The sequence below is a fragment of the Thunnus albacares genome, chromosome 10, assembly GCF_914725855.1.
Source record: "Thunnus albacares chromosome 10, fThuAlb1.1, whole genome shotgun sequence".
NCBI classification, from domain to species: domain Eukaryota; kingdom Metazoa; phylum Chordata; class Actinopteri; order Scombriformes; family Scombridae; genus Thunnus; species Thunnus albacares.
The window spans coordinates 27,694,826-27,716,571 of record NC_058115.1 but is presented as its reverse complement, the minus strand read 5'-3'; the positions used below and the strand labels follow the sequence as shown (position 1 = coordinate 27,716,571).

The following is a 21,746-nucleotide window of genomic DNA, read 5'->3' as shown; positions in this document are numbered from 1 at the left end:
CAAAGACCTCCTGAAGGGTAAACCCCACCCATCTTGAACCTCTGGCACTTGATAGATCAGCCTGGTAGGTCACTTGTGCCAGGGTGATCGAACAAATACATTATACCAGCCAACAGAGGAGGACCAAAAGCCATGCCCAACGACACTAGAGGACCGCCTGCATTACACGCCCAATATTTGGGCTCCCTTGCCCCACCTGTGGATGAGTGCGTGGCTCACACATCGGCCTCCACAGCCACATGAAGTGGCATCATGTATTCAACAGCGTCAACCCTGGGGCAAGCACCATCGTTGACAGAGTGGACAACTAAGATCAGAAAAGTTACTAACGGGAAACAATCTGAGAGGGCCAACATTTCGTGGGCTCCAGTGTAGCAAGCGGCTATCTGGATAATGGATATCTGGGCCAAGACTTCCTCTCCGTATGCCAGTTGTTGTTTACAGTCCAATTAGCAACTTGATGATAGCCAATGGGTTCCAAGATTGCATTTCGGCCAATGCACTCTGTCTCTTTTGTTCTCCACATGGACTGTTTACTTGCATAAAACCTAAGCCCACTCAAACATGATTGGTCAATACCACACGGACTACAATAACAATAACTGTTTATAGAGATTAATGTAATTAGTACTACTACTTATGGTGTTTTGTGATTGGTTACATGCATTATTCAATACTGAGTCCACAGTCAAAATTCTTCATACAGTCAACTTTACCAACACGCTGCTGGGCAAAGCAGTTCATTTTATACTCAAAAGCAAATCCTTCCAGCAGACACACTTGATTTCAATTGACAACAATTCATGTGTCAATCAGAACACACTTGGAAAAAAAACACAGGCAACACATGATGCATCTTTTTCGTTAAACAAACTTTTCATTACAAAATGTACAGTTAGATTTGTACCTCTCTATAGAGTGTACTACAGTGTATTCTACAGGAACGAGTCATAGAAATGCAGCAGGAAAGGTTTTGGTGGGGGTTGGTTGAATATAGATGTATTTCAACATGGTTATAGTTAGACTTGACAAATTGGTGTCGACAGGATATGACATGTTAATTTGTGAGCATAAACTGAAGAGTTTTGAAGTGAGTATGCAAGGATTTGCAAAATGGGCTGCAGATCCACTGTTTTTTGTTGGTTTGAGTGAGAGAAGTATTCAGGAAATTTGAAGGCTGTAGTCAATGAATGCTTTTTTTGTGAAAGCAATGCCAATTTCGTCACAGTTTGAGCCATAATTGTTGCTGTGTGAAGAGTTTTGAAGATACATATGCAGTATTGAACCATGCATGTAACCAATCGTATGAAACTGTAATAACTTTCGCAAACATTAACATCAGCCTACAAATAGGTGATGATTTGCTGGGTTCTTTTCTACTAAATCCATGATTACATCAGATCATGCTTTGATAAATGTCTTCCAGTGAATCTTAGTTCAACAGTTACTTGACATTTAACTGAGACATTTCTGAGAAAGGAGGACAATTATGTGTATGTACATGTGATCGTGTCTCAGGAGCTGACTGTTCTCATCAGAGCTGACTTCCCATGAGCTTGGTGTAAAAACACCTCTGCTTAAGGTAAACAATCTGTTACCATAGAATCTGTAACTATGGCGAGAGAGTCAGACTTAACTTTACACAACCTGACGACAGGAGGGATGAACACACACACACACACACACACACACACACACACACACATATACACATTTACAATTTTGGGGACATTATATAGACTTACATTAATTTCCTGGAGACTTACCCTAACCCTAACCTTAACCACTGACGTAAAAATCAGCTTTTTCCCAATTGGGGACACGGCTTTTGTCCCCAATTGGACAAGCCACCCCCAATTAACTGGTCTCTAGTCTGAAATGTGTCCCAAAAGTAGGCTTAGTTAGGCCACACACATACGCACATACACACACACACAGGCTTTTAATTTAAAACCGTTAATCTTTTTACCTTGATACCTCGGTAACAATGTTCTCCCTGAAGTTGAGCGGCTGAGAACATGTTGGTGTCGCTAATAAAAAAGGTATTAGTCGGTCCAGACAACTTGACCTCCCATGAGAAAGTTACCCTGCACATTTCAATTAACCCTTACATACTACTCATATTCTCCATCTATACACCCTTCAAACTTCTGAACCACAAATGTATGTATTTTCATGCATAAATACCTCATCAGTCATTAATAAATGGGTGATTAATCCTCAATGAAGCTTTCAGAGAGCAGAGAGAGTGTCACAATCACACTATATTATGGCTGTATCTTAAATAAAACAGGAGCACATAATAGCCATCATTGAATTTTATTTAATGTGACGAATGCAGCAACATTTTTGAATGGCAATTTTTGAATTTCTGAATAAATATTGACTGTTGAAAGAAAGACGAGACTGGATTTGGACTGGGAGGACACCATCAGGGAGCAGATAGAGAGCCCCACTCCGCTGGCATAGCCTCGGGCCTCATTGGCTCAGCTGGACCTACAGCAGGACTATGGTGGCGTGTGGCAGCCAGATGTGCTGCTGCTCTAAAGTGAACTCCTCTCAACAATAGAAAGTTAACAACATAATTTAAATGGAACAACCGGGAGACTTAGCTTGTTTGTCATCGTGGCTAATGATATCAGACCAGTTAACAAGCAGTGACAAACAAGATGACCAACAGCCACAAATGGACGTTATGAAATGGATACTTCGTCTCCATGAAAGAAAGCAGAAGACATCAGATAACATGAGTCAGATAAACCTCTCTCTCTTTTCTCTTTGGTCACTGATTTCTTCTCTGATGGTTAAATGTCTCTCTGTGGCTGTTGTGTGAATTCATCTCCTTAAAAAGACTGCAGCAGAGATCATATAATGTGCTGTAGGTAGTTTGCCTGTTATAGAGTTGGAATTTATCCAGTTTTTAATTGATTGGTTGTTCAGTCACCTGTTGATGTTGTGTGATTTGTGAGTGAGTGCACAGGAGGTCCTGCTGCTTGTTTGTGAGCTGAGCCGTATATTGAGTAATAAGCTTAAAGTAACTAGATTTAAGACTTTTTAAATACTAAAAGCAACTCGAAGAACAACAGTATTAACATGTCAGCTTTGTAGGCTATTTTTTGTATGTCGTGCATATAGATAAGAGTGTGTAAGTCATGTATTTGATACATGCATTAATACTTTCTGATGTGAACCTACACTTTTAGATCTGTGAATGTTTTTAGTGATAAATCTTTCTAGTGTTCAGCACTGATCTGTACCTGTATCGGATTATAAACCTTGTGATACTTTATATATTTCTGTATACTAAGAAAATACACAGGAAACACATGTAAATCATCAGATATGTTGTCTGTTTTTGATGAGAACATGAATCTGTTGTCACGATAGAACAATACTATACATTTGAAATTAACTTTGCTTAACTTTGTTGGTAAAATGACACATTTTGAACCACTCCAAGACTAAAATGAGCACTTTTTTGTTTAGAAACAATATGTATATGCTAAATGTTTTTAATGGAGCAGCTTTTTCACCACTCAGTGGGTTTTTGTTTTTTCGGTTTGTTGTAATATTTCATGTTACATTCTGTTTGAATGTGTGTTGCTATAATTCAACAGGTTATGCTGTAAATTATGTTAGTGTAAGGTGTTTTAACATTTTGTTCCCTTTGCCCCTTTGCCAACTTTGAGCATCTGCCCCTCTAAAGGTCTCTGCATGGCCCTGCATTTGAACATAAGAGAGATGAGTAGCCAACTAGTGTAAAATAATATGACGCCGGAGGTTGGTTTTCCTCCTGTCCTCCCCAATTTTTTGAGTCACCAGCCACCACTGATGTGTATACATACACTATGTGTATCCATACAGGATGTATGCGTGTGGGTGTGTGGAGAGCACTTTACTGTGGCCTCCCATGTAAACAGCTGAGTCTCTTCCCTGCATAAACAGCTGGAGTCCCACACTCCATTTCACTCTGTTTTCACACAGTAGCCAGATGAGCACATATGCACTCACAGAAAAGAAACATCCACATCTCTTATCTGCTCAAGAGTTCACATGCATTGATACAGCTTCATGCTGAAATGCATTTCTAGTTACACAATAAAACACAATCCAGTGTGCACATTTAGTATGTTAATAAACTTGACAGCCTCGCCTCAAGTAAAAATCACATTGATGGGTAGAAAAGCATGACAGGAGATGCAAACACACACACACACACACACACACACACACGCACACAGATAAAAATAAATCTGGGAGACATGGCAACAGACACTAATAAACCATGTTATATTGCATGGGGACATGCTGCAATCGTGTCCACTGACTTTGAGATATGGCAATATAAATCCAGTGTACTGGGGATCTGAATGATAAACATAAAGTAGAGTGATATGCAGTCAGAGATACAATAGTCTACCATCTGTTGTAGTATTTATTCACTTTATTAATTCGCATTAACATTTTTTATATTCCGATTCAGACATAAGGCTACATTTTGCTGCTCTTAAGGACAAAGACTTAAAGGAGCAACGTTTCTGAGAGAATTGTCTTCCCTCTTTCCTGAGAACACTGACACAAAAATCATCCAAGTTTCCCTGGTAAATTATTTATTCAATGTGGCATGCTTACATATACTACCCTATGCATCTTGACATACAATGGTATATGGCATTATAAGGTATATCCATACCTCTCAGCCCTCAACACTGTAATGAAATGATTCCAGGGTATTTGCAGGTCTTGAAAAGTCTTTTCAGTTTACTAAAAAGAAGGCCTCAAAATGTATTAAAAAGTCTTAAATTTCATGTACAAAAGCAATATCTTACCTCCTGTAGACCGTAGTGTTAGTTATAAAAGGTTTTTGTATCTGATTGAAAGTTGTTGGGACATGTTACTCTCCTATAAACTAAAAGCTAGATTGTTTCGACAGTGGATTGTGCTGTAGGAGCCTTTTTTGTGAGTTTCAGTCAGCATCATCAGACTTATACCAAACACTGTCACTACTGCTAGCTTCAGTTGCTAAGAAGCTCAATGATTCATTGCCGACAAGTCAATTTCAGCAAAAAAAAACCTAAACAAATTAATAAATCATTTTAAATTGGTAAAGCCATCTATCCATTTTATTTGGGTCCATTTGCACTAATTTAATTAATGATATAATTAGGCAGTATTTTTATATAATGCTGGTAAGTATTGAAAATTGTGATATAATAATAAATAATTCTAAGCCATATTGCCCCTACTAGTGTTCCATCATACTTTGGCACTTTGGCTGGTATTATTCTGATTTCTTGACTTTGATGTATTGCATTCAATACATGCAAATTTACCAAGATGCAGTCCTACAGTTATTTAGAAAATAAGACGATTTAAGAAAATCAATCATTCCTTTCCTCTAATTAATGGGCTCAATTAGAGCCTCTGTATGCTTCAGACAAAGTTGTACTCGGATGGTCGAACAGCGTTTGAAGTCCCCTCCCTCCAAACCTTTCAGACGTTGCTGAACTAGGGTGGCTTTCCGACAATTCAACAAGCACACCCTCTTCATGCAGCAACTGGTCTGGTGTGCAGACATGAGAAATTAGGTAAGATTTAAACTTCTATTTTATGTTCTCTTGTTTTATTCTTCACACAACTACATCCACTCCATTTTTGTGAAAACACACGAGTACAAGAACATGAATACCTTCAAGGAGAGACTGTATGAAAGTGAGCACTGTTCCCATTTATGTGATTCATTGTTTGAAGACTACAAAGACACACAAAAGACACAAACCTCTTGGAGAGAGAGTTTGGGGAGGCAGTGGGATGCAGTCAGAGGGAGGCTTTGACAGCAGACTTTTCATCCCACCTTTGAATATGGCCATTCACAACTGTCCTAAACCCTTTAATGAGGCTGGACAATAAGTGTGACCTGTTTGTTTCAAGTATATTGAACCCTTGACTTTAGTATGAGTCGGTTTGACTGGATTGTTTGATTACATCTCAAAGTCAACAGTTTTTACTTAATTTAATTTATTGTGACATTGTACTACATGGATGAATGACATGAACATACATTGAAATATTACTGTGCAGTACAGTGAGGAAAATCTTCAACTCTACAACTTTAGTCCAATTAATATTTCTTTTTGTCATTTTAATATGACTACTGGCTATAAAGTGGCTAAAAGGACTAAGAAAACTGGTTGCTAATTTTTTTTAGCCATGGGAAAGTCTTAGTACGACTGAACCCAGATATTCTGAGCTGTTGCATCGTCGACCTTTAGGTTAAGTCGTTAAATGAAAGTCCAGGGACAAAAGGACAAGTGATCTGCAGTGGAGTCTGCTCGGTGTGCTGACCACTGGACAGCCAAGAGGATTGGCTCGTCTGACCCAGGTAAACAAAGTCCCAGATTACCGTGTGCTAATCAAGGCTGAAGCCATGGTACTAAGGTGACAATGACAAACAGAAACAGTGACCTGCAGGGTGTGGAGACCAATCAGGAGGAGTACACATAAACATTTATGCTAATTTTAGCCATTTAGCTGATGCTATCATCCAGAACAACTAGCATACATGATACACATGAATACATGAATGATAAAGTCAACCAGGGCCAGTTTGGACTGATCCTAAATAACTTCTAAATCAAGCATACTTGACACACAGCTTGTCATTCAGAGCTAAATTACATCCCCTAAAAGTCCTTTCTGAGTTGTGACACAGCCATGTTCCCGTGACACATCCCACTCAGGGGAACAGTCTCTCTAGCACTGAGTGAAGGCTACAAGCGTCTTGTGAAGGAGTGTGATGAGTGGCACCGAGACTAAACGCCACGTTGGAGAGGAAGGCCGTTTAGAGTAGTCATCTCCGGCGTTGGCAGGTTGACCCCTTACTGCCACACATCTGCAATTACAAGTCACCATGTCCCCTAGAGTCGACTCGTAGCGGGCACCACTGCGCCCACCAATGAAGCGGAACAAAGGGACAAAGAGCGCATGACTTGCCATCCATTCAGCAGGACTGAGCTGCTCGCCTCGCCCTCGCCTCTCCTGCTTGGCTACCCAGGCCTGACCCAAATATGACGTCCCCGAATGAGACACGGCTTTAGCAGCACCCGGGGAAGTGGCAGTTCTTTCTCCGACGCAGCTCCTCCTTTTCCCTTTCCTTTTGTTTTCTTTCTTGCTTCTTTAAATAAGCTGATATCTTCTCAGCCTTTCTTGCTCCAGTGATCTTTTGATTTTCGTCTCTACCTATGCTTTCACTCCGTCTGGCTTTGCCACATTTCTCACCTGCTCTCTGTCAGATAGCTGGGAGCTTAAACCGATGGTGGCATTATAATATTACCTTGAAATGTCTCAAACGTTCAACTTATCTTAATGCCATGGCTCTTATCTCCCTTTACTTAGTCTGCTAATATGCCAACCCCTATTGAAGCAAGCTTTCCAAATGAGATGCATCACTTTCCTCTGAGCAGAAGCAGAACAGAGAACAAATCTAGGAGCTGCTTGTTCAGTCTATTGATCTGCTTTCCTTTTATACTGGAAGAACACACTTCAATACTAGGAGTCTTGCAGTGCCCCTTGAATTCAACAGTTTGTATTGTCTTGTATTGTCTTAAAGGGGACTTGTGCTTTTCCTTATTGTCAGTCATATATATAATGTTACAATGTTGGATGTTCATATTAAACAAGGCCAAAGTGTCTAATAAAGAGGTAAATGTATGGAGAAGTAATCCCTGTGAGCAAAAAACACCGGCTTCAGACTGCTCTGAACTATTCGGTTTCCAACTTTTTTTTCTACTTTCAGCCCGAGCCAACATCGGCTTGTAACGGATTTCTTTATGTGGTCATCTGCTCCACACACAGCACGCTAACATTATGGTGTTTTTCCATTGTTTTGGGGGTATTCATGCCGAGCCATGACTCGAATCAAGCTGACACGCTGTGAATGTTTTTCCTTTATGCAGCACAGCAAAGTAAAATAAGTAGTTTACCTGTTGGAGGTGTGCTGGTTGTCTACAGCTCTTCATCAAACATCATCGTCACTGTGGCTGTTTCTGCTTGTACTATTCTTCCCTGCATTATTTCTAACTGATTCGCTGAACAAACAGCTCCAAATATCTCCGTACGTTGTTGTGTCGACTGGTTTTTAGCGTCGCTAACAAAGCTCTGCTAATTCAGTGAAGAACATGTTTCATTTCATTCAAATTCTTCACAATAAAAGTCTCCCGTTATTTAGTAATTTATATGAAGAGGTAAAGCAGGAAATGTTGGATTTACATCGCCAGTAACTTAACACAACTCTGATACAGCTGCCCCTTGGCAGGCTTCCGGAAAACTGGACAGTCAGAACAGAGTGGGCTTTAAAGAGACAGGAGCTAAAACTGCCTGTTAGAGGCGGAGGCTGAACTGAGGGGATACATAAAGAGTCAGTGTAAGATAAATACGTTTTTTTGAACTGTGAATCATGCAAAGCTACTCTAGTAGAGTCCCAGAATAAAAACATAGAGCTGGAAATGAGCATAATTTCAACGAAAGTTCTATCAGTGAGGCAGGTCTAATTATGAAAGCATTTCTTTGAAGCACTAGTAATTTGAATGCCCTTCACAAGTTACCAAACACTTTGTAACTACTGCACTGACAAGATTAATACACAAAAAGCTTTTTGTGGGTTATTTAAATGCAGAAGTACCAGTCTCAAAATTAGGTCTATGCATCTCAATGACAGCTCATCTTGAATTCTCCTTTGAAGCAAAAATAAGCATTTACAGTAGCAATTTAGTTTAATTTTAGTTAGTTTTTGTAATTTCATGCATTTTTCACATTAAAACATTTTTGTGTGAAAATGAATACATTTTTGTCTTGACTTCATCTTAAACATTATGCTATACTAAATCAAATTCAGGCAGATCCTGAGGAGGCCCAGCAGTGAATAAATGTGCTGGCAGTGAGGCAGAGAGCAGCTGACCTGTCAATCATAGTTCACAGACTTGATCCTTAAAATAGCCAACGTGTCCATCAACATTTCTATCAAAAATTTCTCGAGTGTGATGACAAAATTGTACCTCGAGGGGCAATTTTTTTGTTAAAGGACTCCTGCAGTGTTGTTGTGGCAGGGATCTGACTTCTGACCTTTAAATTTAATAAATGTCTCATACAATCTAAATAGACTCTAATAGCTCAATACATAAAAAATGATTAAACTTTCATTTGTCCAGAAAAATACAATATTTTTTAGTAATGTGTTATTTCACATTTACAGTTACAGACACATTTGCACCATTTTTCAATGGACATCACTGAAAAACATGACCTAGAGCTTAAATTTAGGTAATAAACAACTTTCATTAGTTTAAGGTGAGGTAAACTTTGGTAAGTGAAGTGAAATTGAGCTGCTGGTTGTTGGAGCTGAAGGGAATGTTAAACTCGTCTTGACTTTCACAGCTTGACTGAGCTGTTTTTGATGTTGAGCTGCCGCCCATCTCAAGCTGTGTGTCCACCATTAAATCAACTTATTTAGGTGGAAAGAGTGAAAGTCTATTCCTCTCACTCTACCTGCATGTACACATGTCATTTCAGTTTTGTAATATCATGCCTCAGTGGTGGAAAAAATACTCAGATCTTTTACTTAAGTAAAAGTACCAATACAGCAAAGTAAAAATACTCAATTACAAGTAAAAGTCGTGCATGAAAAATCCTGCTCAAGTAAAATAAGTACTAGCAGCAAAATGTACTTAAAGTATTACAGTGAAAGTAAGATTCTGTCCCTCTGATCGATATATTATCACATCAATATGTAAGCAGCATGTTATTGTTGTAGCTGCTGGAGGTGGAACTAGTTTGAACTACTTTATATACAGCTAGCTAGTTTAGTCCAGTGGTTCCCAACCTAGAGGTCAGGCCCCTCCAGAGGTTGGGTCACCACATAAATCTGAGGGGTCATGAAATGATTGATGGGAGAGGAAAGAAAAAAAAAAAAAAAAAGTTCTGATGCACAAATCTGTTTTCAGTATTTCGACTTTTTCTCTAATCTTTGATTTTTGGTGAAATATTGGATCATTTCAACATTTATTGAAATGAAACCATGTGAGAAGTTTAGAGGGAAAAATCACTATTTGGTGGAACTGTTAACAAATCATAGACATCTGAAATGTGACCCTGACTGCACACTGCTTTTTGTAAGACGTCAAAAGCCAAAAAGGTTGGAAACCACTGGTTTCATCTTTAACAAGGTGTTGTATTTTAAAAGCTCGTTATATTATCCATTGTGTCATATTGTCATCTGAAAAGTAACTAAAGCTGCCAAATAAATGTAGAGGAGTAGAAAGTACAATATTTCCCCCCTTAACAGTGGTGTTTAAGTATAAAGTAGCATAAAATGAAAATACTCAAGTAAAGTACAAGTACCTCAAAATTGTACTTAAGTAACAGTACTTGAGAAAATGTATTAAGTTACTTTCCACCACTGTCATGTCGATTTCATGACATGGTAAATTGTCATTTCACTGTCCTTCAGGTGATCTTGGAATTGTTGCTGTTTTGTAAATTCTTCAACTTAAATGAACATTTCTGTATTTTTTACATTTTAAAATAGTGGTACAATCATTTTAGAATGAAGCAGTTCATTTACAACTGGCCACCTCGTCTGTCTGGCTGTGTCTACAGGAAGACTAATCCCAGATTTGTGGATCCATTTCAAGAGTAACAACATGTAGCTAAAGGCTATTTTGATATCTATTCACAGGATGGAAGCTGCAGGAAAGGAATTAAAGTGCTGCACAATATTACTTTTTGTGTTCTGATTATGCAGCGTGATCTTCTCTCACAAAGCTGGAGCAGAAGCAGGTTGAATGTAAAAGAAGCTGGTGTGTGTCAAGAGCGTTACCAGCTGTATGTTTCACCTGCTACACACGTCTTGGTTGGGAACGAAAAGCATGTTTTTCTCCTTTAAAACCTTCATTAATTCTAAAACACAGTAATACACATAATGGGAAGATTATGTTCCTCCACCATGAAACACCAGTATTTGACACATAAAAAGGCTTGTGAACTGTGCTGAGCAGAATAATTCAGGGCTTCAGCTAACACTTGTTTTCATCATTGATTAATCTGTCAATTTTATTATTCCTTTTGTCTATCGATTAATCGTTGAGACTATAAAGCATGAGAAAATAGTGAAAAATAGCCCATTACAATTTCCCAGAGCCCAAGTGTACATCTTTAAATTGCATTTTTTATTGGATCCACAGTCAAAAACACAAGCATTTATTAAATTTACAGTGATAATAAAGAGAAAAGTAGTAAATCTTCACATTTGACAAGCTGGAACCAGAGTGCATTTGGCATTTTTGGTTGATAAATCACTGAATAGTTTCAGCCCAAGAAGGATTAAAGTTTTGGTAGATAAACTCTCAGTGTGTGAATCCAGAGGGCTGTTGTCCAAAGTCAAAACCCATCTACAGCATTGTACCACTTCACCCTTCAGGTGAGTTCACACTGAACATGAGGCAAATTTTAGAGGCGCTGCAGCTACATGTTAAGTCAATGCAGAGGTGTGAGTGGATGCAAATTTGCGCAGGGCGTTGAGGATTGAGGAGAAGATGCAGAGACTGGAGGACAATAACAGTTGGTGTGAGTTTTTGTATGGAAGCTGATATCTGCCAGGAAAATAAAAAAGTGTAAAATGATAGAGATGATAAAATACTCATGCTAAATGAAAGTTATAAGATACTCAAATTAAAATTATGAGAAATAATTTTGATTTACCATGAGAATTTTTATTTTTACCTTGCATAATTTTCATCTTTTTTTCTTTCCCTGGCGTAATTGGACTTCTGCAGTTTTAAGATCAGTCAGTTTCCATTCAAACAAACACACACACAAAGACATTTGGTCTGTGCATATGTTTTTAGCCAGTGACATCTGTATAGTCTGCATAAAAGGCTCTTTGGTGTGAATACATTTTGTTTGTGTTTAGTCTGAACACAGCTTTCCTTTTCGCCTTTTCAATATCCGAGTTGCCTGTTCCATGAAATCTTACTGAGATGCAGAATCCCTTTAACTTTTAGTGTGTGGTGCACTTTATATGCCTTTCAGTTTCATGTAATTTCATGAGATACTTCTAAAGCTAAATGCTTTAAAATATGTGTGAGTATGTTATGTTCATGTCTCTGGGAGTATTCCACCACACAAAGATGTGCCCGATGATAAAGCATCTCTAAATACGTACATGAAGATGGAAACTAGTGAAATGCAAGTCAGTTTTGTACACATTCACCTGTGATATCCTACTTAGCTCTGTGCTGCAGTGACACATTGCCTCTGGCAATCAGCTGGCATTATGTTGTAGGCGAGTAAGGCTGTGCCTGTTTGTGTCCTGAAGCATCCCAGTGCCAACGGGCATCGCTGTCAGTGCAATGACAAGACTGCGTGTGACAGCACAAAAACACTGCAGAGGAACCATATACGTCACTTTCTGTCATCCAGATGCTACTACAGTATGACCGGGGAGAGCATATATAGCAGAATGGTTCTCTTACATTTTAGAAATGCACAATATAACTTAAAATAATAATCTCTTAGTTTGGTGAGATTATTGGTTAGATTATTAGATAATATATTAAATTTCCAGTTGTGGTTTAATGAATCCTCTTATAATCACATCTCATATTGTTCAGTAACAGATGGAAGCTGAGAAAAGTTTAAAATATTGATATAATACTGATATATCCTCACGCCAAGACATGTTTACATTCAGGCCCTCAGGGCAGCTGTCCAAGCCCACAGAATAATGTAGCAACATGATTCCATTTTCTCTGTGAATGTCAAAATGTGTGGACATAATTACACTATTATTGGATTGATACAGCTCATGTTTTCCTTTAGTCTTTAAATTTAATCCCGTTCATACAAAAAAATGACAAGAATCCAGTGTTCTGCAATAAGGTACCTCACCATGCAAGACATCTTTATTTATCATATTACACTTTGCTCTATGAATACTGAGAAATTAAGCCTTTGGTAATGACAAAAATAGCAAAATAAGACACCAGCCCATAAATTAATTAAATATATCAGCACACATGGTTCTGTAAGTCATTGGTATACCCACTTGTTTTGATATTATGAATGGAGAAATGATTCAGATCTGCCAAACATTATGATTGCAAATGTAAACCCTTTTGGGGGAACATCACAGCACCTAATGGTAATCTCCACAGATGTGCCTTCTGCTCAAGAAATCTCTAATTAGGAAAAATGTTTGCAACTGGCTGGGAAAATGCTGAAAAATAATGACTCATGAATAAGTTTCTCTCTCTTCCTCTATCACCCCCAACTAAAAGGTTTGTGTCTCCTCACAGAGACGCGGAGTCAGCTACAGACTGGGACTTACGCTCTCAGTATCTTGCTCAAGGACACTTCAGCAGAGCAGATGCTTGCTGTCAAGGGGCTGGAGCCCTGACCTTGAAGGACACTCTCTTTAATCACTTTACCACCATGCTGTGGTCTAACAGTGCCCGCAGCATCAACCAGTCAATCCACAAGGGCTGTGGGCAGCCTCTGGGTGAAGAGATTCAGTCAAATTGGACCCTGGAGAGTCGATGGCCTCTGTGTGTGTTCAAGGTTAAAACACCATGGCCAAACTATGGTGAAACAACTTTTTACTCATCTGCATATAAGTGGTATTATTCGGCTACCAAACAACCTTGAAAATGAACGTGTATCCAAGTTTTCAATGCTGTTAAAATCAGTTTTGGATGAACTAATGAAGACTGGCTGCTATTCGAAACACTGATGCAGTTTTCCTTCATAACCTGTTTTTCATCAGTGAAATCTTAATAATACAGGTGAACACAGAATGTTGTCGTTTCTTAACATTTCCACTTCAGCTGGAAAATGCTAAAAGACTCTGTATGTGCCGTCTAATCCACTAACAGTGATTTGTTATGCTTGTAATTTGGTTCATGTTTAGTTTAATGGGCTATAATAATGTTAATAGGCTGTTTGGAATAAATTAAAGGCTAAAATGATGAGATCACGTCAAAGGCGCCGAATTTATTGTCTCCTGGGGGGATGTCTGATATAGCTGCTCCCCCTAAAAAAGGCTGTCACATCATAAACATCATAAGAAACTGTTGGGAGAGCTTGCACTGCTTGCGATAATTACATTAAGATAAATGAAAGATCGCGGGTGACTGATACAGAGAGAAATATAATATGACAGAAGTATATTCTCCTTCAGCCACCTGTGGAGGCGGATGCTCTGTCGTGGTCCTGGATGTTTTAGTGTTACTCTACCTTGTATTATAAACTTAAATGTTTTTCAAAGGTCAAATTGTTAATAGACTAGACGTGAGTTATTGTGAGCTTGTTAGCCAATTAGCTCACATGGAGGTCTCTTCTGGAGGTCACTCGGAGACCATGTCCAAATCACAGGAGATAGCACCATAAATTGTTTATGATGCTATTTCCTGTGTAGATTTGGCAGCTGACGGCTTCCTACTTGGGGAAAAATGTGAAGTCTCAGCAAACGTCAGGTTTGTGTACAACCATCCAGAGATAAAACTAAACAAGGACAAAACTAAAGACGGTTTTCTGCAGCAAAAACGTTTGAGAACAAGCAGATTCAAAAGTTTCATCCTACTCACTGGCATAGTTGAGATTTATCAGCATTTAACTTTAAACGGGCTCATGCTTTGTCAATATTTCTCCTTCTCAGAACACAAAAGACATAAAAGCAAAATGTCTGCTACTTTCTAATTCCAGTCGATCTTTTCTCTGTCCTTGCTTATAAACCTCCTGTTCCTCCTGGGTTTCTTTCTACATGTCCTTCACTGAACTGAAGTCCCTTTATGTCTCACAAAAATATAGAGAAAACACCCTGGCCTCCTTTTTGATGAGTGTGCTGACGTAAATAACAACCATACAGGGAGATCATATAACCTGAGCTGTATGAATATTGAGCACGTTCTGCCTCTTTTACTTCACATCACATGGGTGCAGTCAGACATATGTAGGGCAGCGAGGTGAACCAAAACACACCGGCCATGATAGCTGCCCATGGGTTTCCCTGGCAACTGTTACTTGCCTTGAATTAATGCCACATTTTCCACTCGTCCTCTGTGACTGAATTCCACCTAGGCGTGGTTTTTTGAGGAGAGGGGAAAACAGACGCTAATGAGAAAACTCTTTCCAACAGGGATCTGCTGCATGACAGTGGCTGGCATCGTCTCCCCATGCAGCCGCGCTCACCCACAGGCGTGAAATGATACTGTTAAAACTGCAGAAGGAGCTTAATGCACCTCTATTCTCTAGTGATGGCTGACTTGCACCAAGATTAATTACAAGACATAAAAAGAAAGGGAATCCAAGAGGCCAAAATAATATGACTGTGATGAATGTACAGTTTTTATTCATTAATTAGAGTCCTGCATAAAAATAAACTCCTTGCAGCCGAAGGTCGCCGGATTCGGATGTGCGTCCACCTAAAATCATGTTTTCTCCTGAAGTGTCCTTGAGCAAAAAGCTGCATCGCAATCTAAACTCCCTGCTTCAATGTGAAATCTTGGAGAATGTGTGTGTTACTCATGATCCTGTGCATCACTCTGCGCGTTGGCATGTTGCAGTTGTGTGTTGGTGAGCGTGTGGGAAGGTGTGAAGGAGGGCGGGGGGCGTCAACAGCTCCTGCGGGCTTCCACACTGCAGCGAAAATGTTAGAGAGAATATGTCACTGTTCATTTGCTTTGTGTGGGTGCCAGTGATAGACATTTGTTGCTTCTTTTGCTATTAACACCTCCTACGTGCTCGGATACACAGACAGTTTGATCCAGAGAATTAACGTGTCAGTCGACAACTGCAGGCATTCATGAGTGTAAAGACTTTACACAATATAAAATGTCATGCAGCGATTGTGGAAGACGTGATGACGAGGCGTCGCTTATTGCACAGCAACATAATGTTCATATAACTGAATGGTTTCTTACTGTTGCAGTGTGATACTGTATGCTGAGACGTATCAGATGGGGCAAATGAACGGAAACACTTTAAATTTCAAAAGGTATACATCACTGTGGCTTTACAGATATAATAATATGGTTTGGTGCTGAAATGAGTATTTCATTAATTGACTAGTTGTAGAGCTGAGCAGTGAATATTTTGAGTCTTGGTGCCAATAGCAAAATGTTGCTTTCTTTAAGACTAGAGCTGCAACAATTAATCGATCGACAGAAAATTAATCGGCAACATTGGTTCCAGCTTCTCAAATGTGAATATATTCTGGTTTTCTTTCTCTTCTGTGATAATAAATTGATTTTCTCCAGATCTTGGACTGTTAGTCAGACTAAACAGGACATTTTGAAAAGTAACCGTGGGCTCTGGGAACTTGTGAGGGACATTTTTCACAATTCGTTGAATAATCTGTACTGGAAATTAATTGAATTAATGAAAATAATGTTTAGTTGCAGCCCTGTTTGAGACAAAACCATGTTAAAACCCTTTACAAAAGAAGCCAAAGTTCTCAGAAGTTAAATGTCTCAACAAGCAGCTGTAGAAGAACTTAAGCTAAATAAAATTAGTCTAAAATTGTCAAAAATATGATTTAAATCAGGAATTATCAATCAGGTGTTTGATGCCAACTCTCAGGACTTCATGGTTTTCAATAATCATGTCAGAGACACATTTCACTTTGTACCAAAGTGTTGAGGTTCAATATTATGGCTGTCTTTTTTTTTTAATTAAGGTTGAACAAATGACAATTAACAAGAAATTAGTACATTATTAAGTCAAATGCAATCCGTGTAGCCTAATCTAAAACCTTGCTGTAGAACAGTGCTGCCTCACTTGAGTGACAAGCTAACAGGTGACTTCAGATTAGTTGCTATAGTAACGTTACTGTAAGGCAGTTGTATTTCAAAAGTCAGCAAACAGTCTTACTTTTACCTACTGTTTTTTCCATTTATGATGTCGAATCCAAAATGCTTCCACACGTTACTTTTCAGATGTATTTTTTTTGTGTCATGATTATTCTTTACTACAGCTCACTAGTTTCCTTTGTTTTGCCGTAATGAAAAGAAGAAGAACCATCAATTAATAGCAAAAATCCTAAACATTAACTGCTTCCAGCTTCTAACATGTAAAGATTTGTTGTTTTTTTGTTGTTGTTTTTTTTCCATTTAAAAAAATTGAATATTTGTTGGTCGTTCATAACTGAAGATGCCACTTTTTCGTTATTTTATGACATTTTATGGACCAAATGATGAAGTTAATTGCATTAATAATCAACAGATTAATCCATAGTGAAAACAAATGTTTGTTTGTCCTGTAATAGCTGTCAGCTATTGAAATCTGCATAGAACATTAACTGTTCACAGTGAAATCCTTGAATTGGATCTTGTCATTTTGAACATGATGCTGTTAATGTTTTTTTCTTTTTCAGTGTAATTTCTGGCTGTGACGTGTTCCTTTAAGGAAGACATGATTTGAAGATTGACTACAAGATGAACAACTTGGTAAAATGTAATCTTTTTGCAGCTTGAGGATTCAGTGATTCATTCTTTAAATGTCTGCTGGAGGCAGGCTAACACTGTGGCTAACCGCAGGCTTAAGTGAGGAGACACCCTCATCCACCCAACCTAAACAAAGCCCCACTCTGACATCTGCACCACCTCCAGTCAGAAACCACTGGAGTGGAAAACATTTGCAGATTTCTTTTACATCACTTGTCATAGATTTTAATGTAACTCCAAGTTATGTTTTCCAACAAACTGCAGCGTGCAAAGAGAATTCCTGTGACAAGCTCGGAAAGTCCCAAAGGTTTGCTGCAAACCAATCCATATTCATCAAAACAGACCTGACAGATCACTGGTTTATCACACTAAATATCCATGCATGCATTGCCTCTATTAATAATCAGATGACCTTTACTTACGCCATAGATTCTGATGAACCCAAAATAATAATGAATCCCCTGAGGCTTTCTAATTAAAGCAATGACAGAACTAAACTACCGTTGTGCAAAAGCATCTGATTCATTCCCTTTGAGTGGTAAACAAGAGTTTTACTGCTGAACTGCTGTGTATGAACCAACAGTTTCCCAATGATTTCCAGTCTCCGCCTCACATCATTTGTTGGATGCACCCATGAATGAACTAACAACTCCACTGAGCAGTGGTCTGCTCCATAGGATTAGGCCGTGAGCCCCCAAGTGCTGGTGACAAACTGGAAACTAAAAGGCCAACAACATATGGCGCAGGGGCTTATGGGATTACCCAATTAACAAGGTGACTCAGAGAGCTGTTAATCTGCAAAATGTTCCGCTGGAGTATGAACACAGACTGTGACGCATGCAGGGGGCCGCATCTTTTGAGCATCCGCGACCCCATTAAACACACACACCTCATGTTTGTATGGTTAAGCAGTCAGCTCTAATTGCATTAAATGTAGAACCACGCGCACCGTGGCTTTCTGGGTGTCTGGGTGCTCCACGCGCTCATCCGATTTCCAACAAACATTCGGGCGAAAAGGGGTGTGTGGCCATGTGATGCTGTCAGCAAAAGCTTCATTAACTGTAATTACCCTGACACAGGGCGAGCCGCAGGCACAAACACCGCTGTCAACTCGCGCTGTCAGCTCTGCGCGCAAAGCACAACGCGCGCGGCAAGGAGGGACGTGACGCACACATGGGCAACATATCCGAGAGTGAACACCTTTTTTAACGCGATGAGACACACGACAAGCCCATCATGATCAGCTAAGAAGGAGATTCATTCATGAAAACCGATTCAAACATCTTCGCATGCAGAGTTTTGGCGCAGTAAAAAAGTGCCAAGTGGGTTTTCATGAAACTACAAGCAGGGTTCCAGTAACACGTAGACTAGATCTCAACAGGGTGCAGTTGATCTGGATATTCTGGATCCAACCCAACAAGATTCACTCTGTCAGGACACAGTGAGACACACTTAGCACCAACATTTCTCGCCCAGTGCCAGTTAATCACAACCTAAACTTGGCCAAGCTGTTTTCTAAAGTGGTCACTCAGGGGTTTCTGCAATGTGAGGATGAGGATGAGGATGCTTACCTTGCGGGAAAGCGTTGGGTTGCACCATGTACAGATAAGTGTGCACCATGTGGAACAGAATCCCAATCGGTCCCGGTTCGTAGTGGGCCAGTGTCTCGTAAACTCCCGCAGGCACATAACCGAAATCCAACTTTCCCGGCGGTGGGAGTCTCCGCGATTCCGTCTCTTGCTGGAGTTCGCCGGACGCCAAAAGCACCCAGAGCAGCAGGAGGATCCCGGTCTTCCACATCGTGCCTCGGCTGGCTGATAAACTGGAGTTAAATGCCCAAAGAGAAATGCACGCTGGAAGACGACTGCTTGGATTCTAATCTTCCTTATCAACGGGGGGAGGGAAATAAAAGGGGAAAGGGGCGAGAATATGCGTGAAAAGTGTCCAGATGGATGGACCGCAGCTTTTTAAGTCCTGCTGCCCGCGGAGAGACTCGTTCTGAGCATCGTTGCCCGCGGTCTGTGGCTCCCGATGGACGCAAACCGGGTGATCTTGTCCCCCGTCTCCGCTCTTCGAGGCGTTCAGTCCCTCTGAGATGAGCGCGCCTGTCGCTTCCACTCCAGCATCTGTGCGTACGGGGATGCGCTGCGTCACGGGAGCGAGCGGGGTGCGCGCCGCCGTCGCCTCTATACAGGGAGGACTGGTCCAGAGGGATGCGCTCCTCCTGCCGGGGACAGGAGGAGGGAGTCAGGAGAACATCTTGTTTCTCTGTATCTGTAAAATCTCTGTGGGGTCTCTACAGTCTGAACAGATCCACCTTAGGTTGAAATCTCTAAGGGACATAGACAGTGGTGGAATGTAACTGAGTACCTTTACTCAACTACTCTTCTTAAATTGGCTACAGATTTGAGGTATTTTCAATCAGAGGTGAAAGAAGTATTCAGATCCTGTACTTCAGTAGAAAAAACACACTGTAAATATATTTTATAACAAGTAAAAGTCACAATTGTACTTAAATACAGTACCTGAATAAATTATACTTAGTTCCTTTTCAGCATTACTTCTATTTAACTTTAGTACTTCCATTTTATGGAAAGTACTATTTTTCCATTTTACTGATACTTCTACTACAATACATTCATCAATGGGAAATGTACTTTAATTACATCACATTTATCTGACATCTGTAGTTACTTTACAGATGAATATTTCATACAAAACATGGGTACAATGTCACAGATTAAACTGCCCAACAGTCGGTTAAATAGTTAAAATCAGCAAGAAAATGGTGTTTATAAAATAATGTTTGTAAAATAACCTGCATAGTGAGTACTTTTACTTTTGATACTTCAAGTATGTTTTGCTGATAGTACTTCTGTACTCTTAGTTAAGTAAGAATTTGACTTGTAATGGAGTACAGTGTGGTATTGCTGCTTTTACTGTAGTAAAAGCTCTGTACAGTACTTAGTTGTGGAAATTAGCTGATTAATTGATTAACCTGTAGTTAGAAAACAAATTGATTTAATCAGTGAAGTTGTTTATCAATCAAAGACGCCAAATCTTCACTGCTTTCAGTTTCTCAAATGTGATGATTTGCTGCTTTTCTATTTGTTATATGATTGTAAATTAAATATCTTTGGGTTTGGTTAAATTATATAAAGATATGACTTAAACTTTATAACTGCTGTGCGGACACAAAGTTGTTAAGGGAAAAGAAACCCTGTTTTATGTTTTTATGAAAATATAGTCATTAAATGTGAAACTTGGTGAAATTTTGGGGTGTTTATCTTATGATTACTTATGTTCTTTATTCAGGATGCTATATAAGTGTTGCAAAACCAATATTCAAGTTAGTCACATACACAAATCACCCTTGTTTCCAAAGGTTTTATGATCATTATTATGCAGTAGACGATTTAAAACTAAGAAAATAGGACGCTTTTAATTCATTTATAGGTTAGTTTTTGAAAAAGACGCAGTTCTTCTTGTGCTGGTCTGTGTTTCCCTTCATTTTAATGAATTTCATGAACATGCCCCGCAGCTAACACTGGATCTCTCCTGCTAACAGGTGCGCTCTGTCCTCTTGACCTTTGACCCCCTTTTCAACCCAGAGGACAGACAGGATACCTGAGGTACAGCCCACATGGTGTGATTGGTGGAGCGGCGGTCAGGTGGGCTTCTCTTCTGTCTCTGTGCACAATAGCGTGCTTGTCTTCGCTCTGGAGCTCAGGGGGCCCAGATCCTGGAGACAGGGGGACTGCTGTTTAGAAAGCTTTGATCACTGATTCTGAGCACCTTTTTTTCACTGATCACACACATACTCATTAGACCTGCAGGAGGACATATGGGACTTTTTTTTGCACAAACACTTCTGAAACACTGGAGGAAGAAAGCGTGTGATTGGTTGAGGACAAACGCTGCCAAAGAAAATATTTTTTAGAGCACAAGTTTGGCTAAAAAGAACTCTGATTAATATACATAAAAATACAAAAGCTGTCTGTGTTCCTTCTTCATCTCGCTTTAAAAATAAATCAGTACTTTCACCATTACAATCGTATTATCTTCAAAGTCTGATTCATGTACTGGACTCTCTCCAAACACTATTACTACTCCAAGCTTCTCTTGAGATGACTTCCTGGTAACTGTGACAGAGCTGAGGTTCGTCTCAGTCCTCAGCAGCGTAAGGAGCTTAGCCCTCTAATAATGTCTGCTGCAGATTTACTCTGCCTGAACTTACGTCCTGAACAGATACTG

The 21,746-nt window shown here is 39.6% G+C and overlaps 1 protein-coding gene across 16 annotated transcripts in view; it reads right to left on the bottom strand.

Annotated features, from left to right (window-relative positions):
* The window catches only part of prom1a (prominin 1a), an 82,824-nt gene extending 63,210 nt beyond the window's left edge, over positions 1 to 19,614 (bottom strand). For 6 of the 16 annotated variants that reach the window (XM_044363580.1, XM_044363579.1, XM_044363586.1 and 3 more), the window contains exon 1: positions 19,064 to 19,614. In XM_044363580.1, the coding sequence (XP_044219515.1) occupies positions 19,064 to 19,292 (229 nt within the window). In that variant the 5' untranslated portion in view covers positions 19,293 to 19,614. The remainder of the gene's footprint in view (positions 1 to 19,063) is intronic. The other 10 variants (XM_044363590.1, XM_044363594.1, XM_044363581.1 and 7 more) reach the window with 3 other exon arrangements.
* Between the last annotated feature and the right edge of the window lie 2,132 nt (positions 19,615 to 21,746).